The 13,425-nt window shown below is 45.6% G+C and overlaps 1 protein-coding gene across 2 annotated transcripts in view; it reads right to left on the reverse strand.

Moving 5' to 3' along the window:
• The window catches only part of PLXNA4 (plexin A4), a 435,362-nt gene that overhangs the window by 52,552 nt on the left and 369,385 nt on the right, over positions 1–13,425 (reverse strand). For both annotated transcript variants that reach the window (XM_056482450.1, XM_056482451.1), the window contains exons 17-20: positions 9,336–9,429; positions 8,264–8,503; positions 7,196–7,342; positions 1,405–1,639 (exon numbers count right to left, since the gene is read on the reverse strand). In XM_056482450.1, coding sequence (XP_056338425.1) covers positions 1,405–1,639; positions 7,196–7,342; positions 8,264–8,503; positions 9,336–9,429 — 716 coding nt within the window. The remainder of the gene's footprint in view (positions 1–1,404; positions 1,640–7,195; positions 7,343–8,263; positions 8,504–9,335; positions 9,430–13,425) is intronic.

Below are 13,425 nucleotides of genomic sequence, written 5' to 3' on the forward strand. Positions count from 1 at the left end.
TTAGATCCAGGTTTGAGCCACACTCACAGGGTTCAACACTCTGGTGTTTTGGATCAAAGCTTTGTGACTGTGAAAGTGGTTTAGTTTGTTCTTTTGTTTTTTTTTTCTCTTTACTTAGAGTTTGAATTGAGTGCTTGAGAGATGGATTTTTTGTTTGGGCTTGGTTGTTTAATAAATTTTATTTAAAGTACAGAGTTCTTTAGCATTTCTAGCTATTAAGCTAAAAGGGAGAAAATGGAGCTGAATTTAGTTAGTTACAAGGTTTTTTAAAGTTTAACTATTTAATTAAAAGCTAACGTCTGTATTATTTATATTTTTGACTTAATAACCAAACACTTGTGACTCGCACTGCGGTACTTTCTAACCAATTAAAAAAGTACCACTTAAAATTAAAAAGAAGAATGAACAAGAACTTCTATTTTGTCCCATACCTATTGCTGTATTTTAAAACCTCAAATTCCAAACCCTTCCACTATGTGAAATCACACACTTTTATTCTAACTACACACCAGTGATTCTAACTTTATCACTCAAATTTGGGAGCTTTCTCCAAAGCCTCAAGTGAAAAGCAGTGTTCTTTTGGGGGGGTCATTGTCAGAAAGCACAGAAAGTTCAAAATTCCCAGGCTTTAGGGTTCCAACATGAGTGGATGTCTCCCTTCTACCAAAATTGTTATCCTGTTGTGTTGGGTTGATGTGACCAGCAATGTGTGTTCTGTCCCATCTGTTAAACCAGCTGGGGCAGTGACCCTGATCTCCTGGCACACATTATCTGCTCATGGGCCATCTTTAAACCAGCTGGGCAATCATCTTGATCTTTCCCACAGCCCATCCTCCCTCCAGGAGATATCTCCTGTTCATGGCCAGTGAGTCCCAGGGCATGACTGATAAAATTCCATCATCCCACTGGGAGATGCTCCAGCCAGGGGAGGAGCCAAGCCTTTCCTACCCAGATAAAAACTGACATTTTGGACACAAAGGTACCTTCTTTCCACTGCATTCCAGAGGAAAACCAGACCTTTGCACATCATCCCTGCACCTTCAGAGGAAACTGCACCTTCTCCAGGAGCACTGCTCCAGCTGAACCACATCTGCCCCTGCAGGAGGATGCAGCCACCATTGAATGGGACTGTGCCAACACCCTGACTGACTGACGGGTGTCAGCTTGGATTCTGACTCTGGCAGGGGTTGGGATTGTTCTGTGTAATACTGCATTTCTATTTTAATGTTCCTAGTAAAGAGCTGTTATTCCTAATTCCCATATTTTTGCCTGAGAGCTCCTTAATTTCAGAATAATAATTATTGTGAGGGAGGAGGTTTACATTCTCCATTTCAAAGAGAAGCTCCTGCCTTTATTGGCAGACACCTGTCCTTCAAACCAAGACACCTGCCCTCCCCATCCTACCTTCTTTGCACTCCAGGGCCACCCTGGACTCCAGGTTGTCCATCTGCATCTGCAGGCGCTTGAGGGTGAGGTCGCTCTCCCTGGACTTGCGCTTGTAGGCGATGAGCACGGCCACGATGAAGATGATGAGCAGCCCGCCGGCCACCGCGATGCTGACGATGGCTGGCAGGCTCAGAGGGCTGTCTGGGGAGATGTACACCATCCCTGGGGAGAACTCCATCCCTCCTACACGAGCCTGGAGGGGAAAGCAGCAGAGAGCTGGTTGGAGTCAGTGAGTCAGGGGTCTCTCTGAAAAATCAGAGTGCAGAGCTGGAATTAAAGCCTTTGGATTGATTGAAGTACATTAAGCCACTCACACATAAGGTAGACATTTAAGTAGAAGTAAATCAGTAATTTTAGGATGAGTTCTAATGCTTTTAGTAAGTGAAAGGTTTCAAATGCCACAGTAGTAGAGTGAGTTCTAGTGAAGGTTGAAACATACTGATATCTTCAATAGAGGCTCCAGGCCCAGAGTGGTAGAAAGGACTTAGTCATAACAGAGCTGTAGTAAGAATATTGCTGACATTTTTGGGATAGGACAAGATAGGTGGTATGTGTAGTCTATAAGTAACCTGGTGTGCTGAGAAACTGGAATTCTAAAAGGTTAAGTAGTGGTGGTCTGAGTTTGTGTCTTAGCTTGTTGGAAAAATCCTATATAAGAGTTTGTATTAGAGAGAGTTGTTGCTTTTAGTCTTTGGCTTTTGCCAGGGCTTTTAACCATTTGCTCTTGCCATTGCTTTGCTTTGCTTTTTCTTTTTCTATTGCCTTTTGAGACTGATGTGCTTTGTAATAAATAACCTTTTTGACTATTAGCTGCTTTGCTTATTTAAGATAACCCAACAAAGTAGGAGCCAAGAGCTTGGAGTTGGTGCCCTGAGCACTGGAAGTCAGGAACCTCACAGGGAGCTGCACTGAAACTGTCAGGCAGAGGAACTTTGTCATCATCCTGACTGAGCATGAGTTGTGACATTCCCTTGTCTCCCAAGCCAAGAGGCGAAAAATCTGGATATGGAACAGCTTAAAAACACTTGAAATGCCAGACAGAATCACCTCTGTTGGCAGTCACCACAAACCCAACCACAAAAGGACTTGTGGTGAGACAAGTCACCAGTCACAATTCCTCCACATCAGTTTGGATTTCATTCTGGACTTTCCATTCCCCATCCTGATGTGTTGTATGGGGCACTGATGTCACTTAGTCCCAAAATACACACAGAACACTGAGCTCAAGGTATGGTCTGGTGGGTCCTAACCCCACAATAGGGCAGAGGATTCCTGACCCAGTGAGTGCAGTGGGACTGCAGAAATCAGAGTCAGTATTTTCTTTTGACTCTCCCACCAGATAAAACTTGGAAGCCTCTGGGGCAGTGAAAATCCACCACAAAGCCTGGCCCACACTTTTTACAGCCCCTATCTTAGCCACACATTGCCAGGGTGGCTGCAGATGCTCAGCAGTAGGAGGTGAGCACAGCTTTTTGCTCTCCATGTACTTCCAGAGGTTCCCAGAGCTGCTTCCAGCCTCTGGAAAAAGCTGCTGTGAAGGGGCCTTGGTTTTAACAACAGAAAGGAGCCCTGAAAGTGCTCCTGCAAGCCCAACAAAATGTTCTGCTGAAGCAAGTGCCTTAGAGCCCTTTTTTTACAGCATGAACACCACTCCCAGCAGGAATCCCACAGGATACTGCTGGCTTCAGGCTACTACAAGGCTGTTCAAACCTATTTGTAGAGTAGGCAAGGCTTGAGTGGTGGGAGAAAGGCTATGCTGACCAGCCTGAGGTACAAAAAGGCTTTTAGGGCTGTGGTGTGGTTTGGGAATGCTGGTTGTAGATCAGCAGCAAGCTGGGAAGATGCCATGCAAAGAGCTGGAAGGGTGATGAGCCCCATCCCTTCACCCCAGCTGAGCTGTGTCACAGAGAGGCACAGCTGGCCCTGCACAAAGGGAAAACTTGCTTCCAGGCAGGAATGCACTCAGGACCCCAGGGCTGAGTGTTTCCTTCTCCCATTGCACCTGGGACCACTGCAGTGTGGAATTAAACTGCTTTCTTCCTCCATTTTTAGGAGTTCTTCCTCACATATCCACACCCCAGCCTGGTGTTCAGCCTTGTCCTGCATCCCACTGGCTCTCAGTTAATCTCCAGCCTTCCTGGACATTTATTAATCCCAGGGTTTCCCATATCTCAGCTCAGGCACCTACTCAGGTTTCCTCTCTAGGCTGCAGGAGGAAGAAACTGGCCCAGTTGGAGCCAGCAGGAGAGACTATGGAGCAGAATCATGAATTAAGGAATTTTCCCAGGTGCTCTCTACCCCAATCCTTTCTGGGAAAATGAATTTCAGTGACCTTATAATCTCCTAGAAGTTATTCCAGTCCCATTGCAGCCTCAGGGGAGGAAGTTGTTTTGCTCTACCACCAGGTATAGGCTGCTCCTCAGTGGGTCCTGGCCAAAGAGACAGAACTACAGCCCTTATGTCATGGAAAAGAACAAGTGAATGTCTGAAAAGAGCTGATTTCCATCCACAAGGTGCTCTCATGCCATTTTGGGATGGGGTCTTGAGAGATGAAATGTCCACGATGAAAAACAAAACTAATCCTGGACTCATCTGTTCAGGTAATAGTTTCAAGATGACCAATTGCTACCATGACACTGATGGCCTGTAGAGCATTTTCAGTGGCCAAGGGACCTCAGACATGCAGCTGGGGATGCAGCAGTAATGAGTTTTTTCATCCATTTCAAGATACAAGATCCAGCTCTCTTATAAATCCTGAGGTTTGTTTTTGGAATGTGGCCTGCTCAACTGAGCAGGCAAACTGCCAAAATCACATCCTAATCCATGCACTGGAAGTTGTTCCCTTTTGCCCTAGAACATTGTCCCAAATCCTCCCAGCAAAATTTTCTCACAGCTCTCATGCTTTCCTTCCTGTCAGTGGATCAATAAATAGATGAAATCTTTTTCAATTTCTCTTTCTCCAAGCCCTGCAGTCAGATGAGTCCATTCAAGGAATATCAGACTAGACTCAAACAACCCCAATCCCAAATCCCAGTGCAGATCCATCCTCAAAGCTGGAAGAACAGCCTGTCTCCATGGGTGGGATTTCTCTCAGCAAATATTCTGAGTTAGACACTGCAGCATGATTCCAGAGTCAACAAAGAGAAAAACCACTTCCAGGCTGTGATTTATGTGAGCTGCTTCTGGCCCCTTTGACACTGGGATGAGACGTTTCATTCAGTGGAAGTTCCCATTCCTCTCCATTAATGATAAAGGGATCTGAGCTCCAAAAAGCAGGTGTTCAAAGTTAGGCCCAGTGTGTTCCCCTTTAGAGGTGGTTTCATCACTGGGAAGGTCTCACCATCCACAAGTGAAGCTGCCATGATCTGAGAGAACCTGGCTCTTGAAGAAGAAAGTCTATGAGGCTGCAGTGTTATTGTGAGCTTTTAAAACACAAGAAAATGTGCACATATAGCCCAACTTCACTTCTCAATCCACTGAGTGGCTCTGGAGGAAGCTGTTTTTACCTTCCAGAAGATTGACCTTGAACCCACCAAACAACAACAGTCTGGCCATTTTTAAAGACTATTGTTCATGGATTTGTCCTAAATTACACTAAATGTTCTAAATGAGCTCTATGTCTGAGTCTGTTTTTCTCCAACAAACTCTTAGTGGCCAACTGTAGGAGTTCAGCAGTTCTGAAGGAGTGTCTTTCCTGGTGCAAATCTGTCCTGGCCAAATAAAATTATCCCTCTAAGGATGAGATGAATCAAGCCCTGAACTTCAGCTGCTGCATTTGACCATCTCTCCATTCATCACACAGAGTCTGGTGCATTTTCCAGACTGTGTTAGGTACCAGCAGCCCTTCAGATGTATTCCACATCTTCCCTGCAGACCTTCTCTGGCACAGCCACTCAGGATCCTCCTCACATCTCTTTTTTTTTCCTTGGAAAAAAAACTTTCCTCTGAGTTTTAGTCAATCTTCTTTTCAACCATCGCCCAGGCCTTTTATTTCTTTGCTGTTTTTTTCAAGTACTTAACTGTGTCATTGTGTAAAAGACAGCTGAACCAGATCAAAAGCATGTTGACATCAACGTGTGTCATTGCCACTGCTCCTTCACTTAGAAATAATCTCTGTGTTGCACCAGTTAATTCGCTCCCATGGCTCCCTGTCAGCTCGTGGCCACCTCACTTTGCAAGAAAAGGTTTGTTTAACAATTTCCTCAAGGTCAGACAGTAAATCTTTGGAAGAATCAGGAGGAGGAACTACTATCAGTTATCCTAGCCATCAAAGAGATGTTTGTGTGAAATGTGGTCCCAGCCTGAGTAGCAGAGATGCTGTTCCACGCTGGGGAAGGCATTTTCCAGCTCTAATTCCAGATGGAAAGCCCATCCTTGAGCACCTCCATCATCTTCCCAGTTTCCCCAGCAGAATCCCTCAAAAATCCTCAAAATTCTCAAAAAGGGATTGTTTTTTTAAATCTTTGGCTTCACTTAAACTATCCCAAGCTGCAGGAGCAGGGCAGTTTTCCCAATTAGTACAGCCTGGCCAGATGTCCCTCATCCTGGATCCCCAGGGGTTGATTATTGCTCACCTGGCTTTGAGTTTGGTCTCCCCAGGACTGGCTTTGTCCATCTCTGACTAACCATATGTTTAATCATATCCATGAAAATGACAGGGAACATTTATTGCCGTGCTCAAAAGCTTTGGTTTTCACACTGAGAAAATCTCTCACTTCATTATTGCTCCTCTTGGAGAGTCTTAATGTGCTTTGCAATGAATCGAGAGCCACGGTGTATTTGCATGGCTGGAAAGGATTATTACCTCTATTTTCCAGATGACAAACTTTGGCACAGAGAAGTTAAGTAGCCACTACAAGGGATCCCAGCAGCAGCCACAAACAAGACCCAAAATGGTCATCATGAACTCTGCTTCCTAAAAGTTCCCAGAGAAATCTTTTTTAAGATCAAACTCTCTGAGTCTCATTGCACTGAAATAAATAAGTTAATATGTGACAGACACAGCTTTGGGGGGTGCAACAGAAAAGCAGTTGTTCACAAGGAATGAGAAACACTGGTGTCACTTATCAGCTTTTGTTGTTCCCACCCACAGCTTGGTACAACTCCAGGGTGTTTGCTGATATGATGCTTATCAAGAACCAGCATCAAGGAATTCAAATTATTGAAAGGAAAGTAAAAAAAAAGGAGTAAATAAATAAATGGTGAGAGGAGGAGAAGCTCCCTTTGATGCAATCACCAGGTCCATTCTTCACAGGTTCCAGGAAGGATTTGTAGGAGCACATTAAGTTTTATAGGAGCCAAAACTCCCAAGTCCAGTCACACTATTGTCCACATCCTTTTTTTTTTTGTTTTTCTCTCCTACATAAAGGCAAATTTTAGTCACCATCCTGTCAACAAAATGATGGAGACTGTGCTGAATTTAACAATTTCATGCAGGAACATGCTACATACGATCTCACATGAGCATCCAGGGTTCATACAGACCATACAGAACAGAAGAGAGGCAAGCTCTCCTACTGGGATTTGGTAATGAGAAATGTCTGTGTCCAAAGATCTCCAGGTCACTTTTATACTGTTCAATTTCTCCAAGCTACTCTTGATGAGAATATTACACCGAAAAGGGGCCCTGATGTTTCTGGGAGGGCAGACAGTGATGCAAACCCCTTGGAGCCCTCTGCCAGCTCTTCAGCCCTGCTGTGCCCTCCCCAGCCACCCAGGGAGCAGAGGCTGAGGGTCAGGCATCACTTACCATCACCTTGTGCCTTCCAATGAGGTTTGGGGACTCACAGAGGAGCTGCACGTCTGACACTGTCACTGCACAGGGCTTCTCACCCACCAGAACCGTGTAGTTCAGTTTGGCATTGCCTCCTGCCACCGGCGGGATCAGATTCCTGCCCTGCACAGAAAGGAACATCACACCCCCAAATAACCAAAGAAACATCAGGGAAGAGTTTTTCTCCTCCCCTCTGGTTCATTCCTGGGATACAAGTGTTGGTATTGCATTTTTTAGGTGTGGATGGCTGATTCCTGACACTGCTCCAGGCCAGGTTGGATGGACTTGGAGCAACCTGGTCTAGTGGAAAGTGTCCCTGCCCATGGCAGGGGGTTGGAATGAGATGGTCTTTAAAGTCCCTTCCAACCCAAATATGATTCTATTATGACATTTGTAGTCCACCATTTGCTCACACAGAGAGGAAAAGCCAATTTAGAAACTCATGCAGAGAGCAGCAGGAGTCACAGACTCAGAGCAGTCACAACGACCTGACCTGCTCCTCCCTCTCTGCATCTGAGCGAGAAATGTTCCATCCAAAAAGTCCTGCACAATAAAACCCTCACTAAACACTGCCAGACAAGTCAGACCCTTTTCCAAACATGCAAAAAGCATCTGCAGGTAAAATAATTTCTTTGCATATCCACCATGTAAAAATAGCGATACAGAAATTTTGCACAATGAAATTCCTTCTCTGTATTGCTGTGAAGTTTGCAGAAATGGCACAGGAATTGTTTGGAGAAAGGTCTTGAATGCACAAGAAAGGAAACAGAGTTGGGTATTTCACTGTCAGCCACATTGCAAGTGTAGAAGATGTTCTCTGGTGAGCAGCACTGGGTGCAAGTTTGGGCTGCACACAGGAGTTTCTAATTTTCAGTTATAGGTGTGCTTGGTGTTTGCTGATGGTGACTCTGATATGGTTCCCTAAGGGGCAAGGAGTGGAGGAAATTTCTGGGGGGCAATCAGGATGGTTTGTGGGGGTGCTGGCAGGCACAGAGAGACAGGCAGAATTTGTTTGTCCTTATCCAGTCCCTGGTCCCATCTCACCTTCAGGATGATGGGACTTCCAGGCTTCAGCTCCAGGATCCCTGAGGGATTGAAAACCTCGAAGATGGGGTTGGGGTAGTAGGTGAAGTTGGTTTTGTTGAGGATCAGCAGGGACTGCACATTGTCAAGGATGAAGCCAAACTCCTCAGGGCGCTCAGCGAGCTCAGACTGGTGATTGGGGTCCACAGCCAGTGCTGGGGCCTGGCAGGTCATTTCTGTGCTGTTCTGGACCTCACAGTTCTGGGGAAAGAAACCAAAACAAGTGTTTATGGGAAATGCAGAGCCTGGCAGGTCATCTCTGTGCTGTTCTGCACCTCACAATTCTGGGGAAAGAGACCAAAAACAAGTGTTTATGGGAAATTCAGAGCCTGATAGGTCATCCCTGTGCTGTTCTGAACATAATTCTGGGGAAAGAGACCCAAACCAAGGAGTGTTTATGGGAAATGCCCCCATCCTTCCTTTGGCTCTCAGGGAGAGGGAGGAGCAGATCCCCACGGTTGTCCTGGGACAGGCTGGTGCTCCACTGCTTCCAAACCTTCCCCATGACACAACCAAGGCTGGGCAGGGATTAGGAAAGCCTTGCTGGGGAGCAGTTTGCACTTCAAAGAGCCTCCTGTGCCTCTTGAGAGAGCTCAGCCTCTGCTGCCAGCGTCAGCATCTTTCCTTGACTTTGTTTCCTGATGGAAGCACAAGTTTCTTCCCTTATTTTTTGCACAGCACAGATTAGTCAAAACCTTGCTGCCACCTTGGTCTCACACTCTGGTTGTTTTTCCAAAAGTGTTTGTGCAGTGCATGCTCAGTTGTGCTCAGGGTTCCAGTTTGGATATCAGGTTACCTGAAATAAATCCCAGCAAGCTGGAGAAGCAAAAGGTGAAGGTCTCAGAAGACCCTGAAGTTTGGTTCCAGCCCTGCCAAAACCCTTCCTTTTTGTGCATGTGCTTCAGGGATGAGATAATATTTTGGAAAACAAATCATGCCCTCTCTTTTGGGCTGCAATAGGAGAGATTTCACCTCCAGAGGTGTCAGCCAACAGTGTGGCACATCCCCTGCCCAGCTCTGCAGCCATACTCACATTGACATGCTCCTTTCCACCGTGCTTTGCCCGGATCTGGGGGTTTTGGATGAGGTCCAGGTGAGTTCCCCACACAGCAATGGGAGTGTTGCCACTGGAGAATAAGAAATGGAATTAAAGAATGAACCCAGCTAATAGATGTCAGGACTCATCACACCGGGGATGGGTGATCTGTGCTCCTAAATGTTGGTTGAAAGGTGTCTGACAGCGCCTTGCTGTCCCACAGAGAGGGAAGGAAGAACAAAACTAATAATGTTTCATTCATTCATAAGGGGAGAAATAAGTAAAGACAAATGATTGCTAAAACTGCTGTGTCAGGCAGCCTCTGGGTGGTTCTCATTGTCAGGATTCAGCAATCACAAGCTTTGGGGATGAGGAAACACTGGAAATTTATCACAGGGTCTTTAAAATGGTCCACAGGCTCCATTTTCTACATCACCTCAATAAATCAAATAATTATAAAATATCCTGAATTGGAACTCACAAGGATCATCCAGTCCTGCTCCTGGCCCTGCAGAGAGACCCCAACAATCCCACCCTGTGCATCCCTGGGAGTGGTGTCAGCCCTGGAGCTCTGGCAGCCTTGGATTGTGCCCATTCCCTGGGGAGCTGTTCCAACCCAAAATGCCCTCACAGACACAGACCCATGGGAACAGCTCTTGAGGATTTGGGGTTGAGCTCTTGTCTTGGGTTACAATACAGGATGTAACCAGCAATGTGTGTTCTGTCCCCATCTGTTAAACCAGCTGGGGCAGTGACCCTGATCTCCTGGCACACATTATCTGCTCATGGGCCATCTTTAAACCAGCTGGGCAATCATCTTTATCTTTCCCACAGCCCATCCTCCCTCCAGGAGATATCTCCTGTTCATGGCCAGTGAGTCCCAGGGCATGACTGATAAAATTCCATCATCCCACTGGGAGATGCTCCAGCCAGGGGAGGAGCCAAGCCTTTCCTACCCAGATAAAAACTGACATTTTGGACACCAAGGTACCTTCTTTCCACTGCATTCCAGAGGAAAACCAGACCTTTGCACATCATCCCTGCACCTTCAGAGGAAACTGCACCTTCTCCAGGAGCACTGCTCCAGCTGAACCACATCTGCCCCTGCAGGAGGATGCAGCCACCATTGAATGGGACTGTGCCAACACCCTGACTGACTGACGGGTGTCAGCTTGGATTCTGACTCTGGCAGGGGTTGGGATTGTTCTGTGTAATACTGCATTTCTATTTTAATGTTCCTAGTAAAGAACTGTTATTCCTAATTCCCATCTCTTTGCCTGAGAGCCCCTTAATTTCAAAATTATTATAATAATTTGGATGGAGGGGTTTACATTCTCCATTTCAAAGAGAAGTTTCTGCCTTTATTGGCAGACACCTGTCCTTCAAACCAGGACAGATTTATAGCCCCATATGTAACCTGCTATCAAAGCTCACCCTGACTATGACAGTGTCACTTCAGTGAACTCTGTGGTGCCACCAGGGAACCCAGCCCTGCAGAAATTAGAATAAATTGAGCCAAAGTGTTCAGCTTTGGTGTGCATCAGGCACTGGCCTGGTTTCCATGGGGAAGATCAGGATCCAACACCAACAGAGATTCCCAACCTCTGTGTCCCCTTGCTCAAAGGCAGTTTTCCTGACAAAGCCAAGTCCCACCATCCACAGCCCACAGGCACCTGGAGGATTTTCTCACTTTTATGGGGAGATGTAATGGAGCCCTCCTCACTCCCTGCAGTCACTGTCACCACAAGGGAACAGATCTCAGAAAAACCCTTCTCTCTTTCCCCCTGCTCTCAAAACATCCTTCTCTCCTGCTCCTTTTTTCAGAAACACCCTTGTTTCCTTCCCCCTTTTTTCAGAAACATCCTTCTCTCCTTCCCCCTTTTTTCAGAAACTCCCTTCTCTCCTTCCCCCTTTTTTCAGAAACTCCCTTCTCTCCTTCCCCCTTTTTTCAGAAACTCCCTTCTCTCCTTCCCCCTTTTTTCAGAAACATCCTTCTCTCCTTCCCCCTTTTTTCAGAAACTCCCTTCTCTCCTTCCCCCTGCCTCTTCCAGCTGCAGCCACCGATTGTGGGACTTCAGAGAATGTAGGGGAAGGAGGAAAGAAACTGTAGGACCATTCCCAAGCTTCTCAGGGTTGGCTGTGAACACCACATTAAGGAGAAGAATTCACCACAGGCAGCTTTGTGCATCCCAAATTAAAGCAGCTCTGATCTATCAGGGTGAGCTCTGCTGTTACAGCATGAGGTGGGGCTGAAAGGGCTGAAAGGAGAAAAGTTACCCAGGAACACAAACCCTTCACCTGTCAGGGCTCACACAGCCAGGACAGGAGGAGGAAATGGCATCAGCAGACATTTCAGACATCACAGCCCCATCTCTGAGGGTGTCCCAGGGTGAGGAGTGCTCTCAGCAGCTTCAGCACCTGCCCCTATAACTCCCTTTGGAAACTGTCCAGGATGCAGTTTATTTCCTGCTGGGAAGGGGAGGCCATGTGGAAATCAATGGGATTGTGAAAAGAAAGCTCAGAATCCCTCTCCTGCCTCCAGGTAAAGCTGCACATGCAGGAAAGGTGAAGCACGTGCATTATAAATGAGAAAACACCAGAGAATAAACACCCTGTGAGGAAGAAGGCAACAAATCTCCCCCATTTCTGACCTTTGTTCTCAGTGTTCCTCATTTTTCTTCCATTATTAATCAGCTGGGGAGGCAGGAATGAATGCAGACACACACAGAACAGCTGCCAGGTTTGGGTGAGCTCTGCCCCAGCCCCTCCAGTGGCACCCACATTGATGACCAAACAGTTTGGGTTTATCCAAAGAGAACTGGCACATCCACATCTTTCAGCAGGTACTCCTGGGACACCTCTCCTCATGGACTTTCACTCAAAGACTGGACTGGTCCATGCTTAGGGCAACAATTGACCTTGAGTTTTGTAGAATATCTCAAGATTTTTCTCTCTGAAATCATCAGCTAATAAGGGAATTGCTAATGGGAAATTTTACAGGGCAAACCCACATTTTGCTGTTTCCATAAGATCTGGATGAGTTTGTTTGAATGCACAGGAGATCCTGCTGAAGTCACACATCTGCTTACAAGAGACCTTCTCTTCCCTCCCTTATAGAAAAAAATACCCTCTCCCCAAAATTCAGCATCCCTGTAAAGATTCCTGACATCATCTCATTCTTCAAAACACAGAAGTGTATAAACCAAATCGTTCTTTCTCCACTGTCCTGGATCTTCTGAATTTTGCCTGTGAGCCTTTATCTTAATAATATTATAAAAATCTTATAAAATTATAAAAAAAAATTATTTCTATTATTACATAACTTAATAATAACATCATTACTAATATAATTAATCTCTGCTGATTCAAAGTAGAAGGGATTTTATATCCTTACTTGCCTGAAATTTTTACACAAAAATCCAGTGTGTGAATACACCTACAGGTATTTGTGTCTATATAAACACAAATCCTTCTATTTAATCAACCAAATCTGTGCACACAGTTTAAAACCCAAGTATTAAAATCCTCTCTTTGGGTTGGAATCTGAGCTTGCAGGCTCAGACCACAGGTAATAAACACAGCCACAACACCTGACCAGAGAAAGAGAAAAGATAAAGCAGTTTTTTGTTTGTTGAAGACTTAAAATCACCCCCAAACCCTCTCTGGAGTGAAAATAAAGTAAATAAAACAGTTTCTTGCCTTTAAAATTACCAGCCATTGGCATTTGTGGCTGTGTCTGGATGCTCAGCCAGGTGGGAGCAGAGCCTGGAGACCTGCTGCTGCCCAGCAAAATAACAGAGGTGCCAAAAGCTCTCAGAATTTAACTGTTTATTGCCCCTAAAGGCCCTGAGTATCATTTTCTGCCTGCAGACTCAGGTAATTGCTGGATGTAACTCAAATCAAACCCAGATCAAAAGTATTAATGGAGCCTCATAAAATTTTATTTACTTGCCAGCCCAGCGTGACTTTTTTTTTTTCTTTTTGGCTCTGGAAGTAAATTAGCAGTGATCTTTTCTTTATTGTCTTGAAAAATAGCCCTTGGAAAGGTTTTTAAGCCAGGCTTGGTACATTCATCCACTGATTTAGC

The sequence above is a fragment of the Oenanthe melanoleuca genome, chromosome 1A (genome assembly GCF_029582105.1).
Source record: "Oenanthe melanoleuca isolate GR-GAL-2019-014 chromosome 1A, OMel1.0, whole genome shotgun sequence".
Classification (NCBI taxonomy): domain Eukaryota; kingdom Metazoa; phylum Chordata; class Aves; order Passeriformes; family Muscicapidae; genus Oenanthe; species Oenanthe melanoleuca.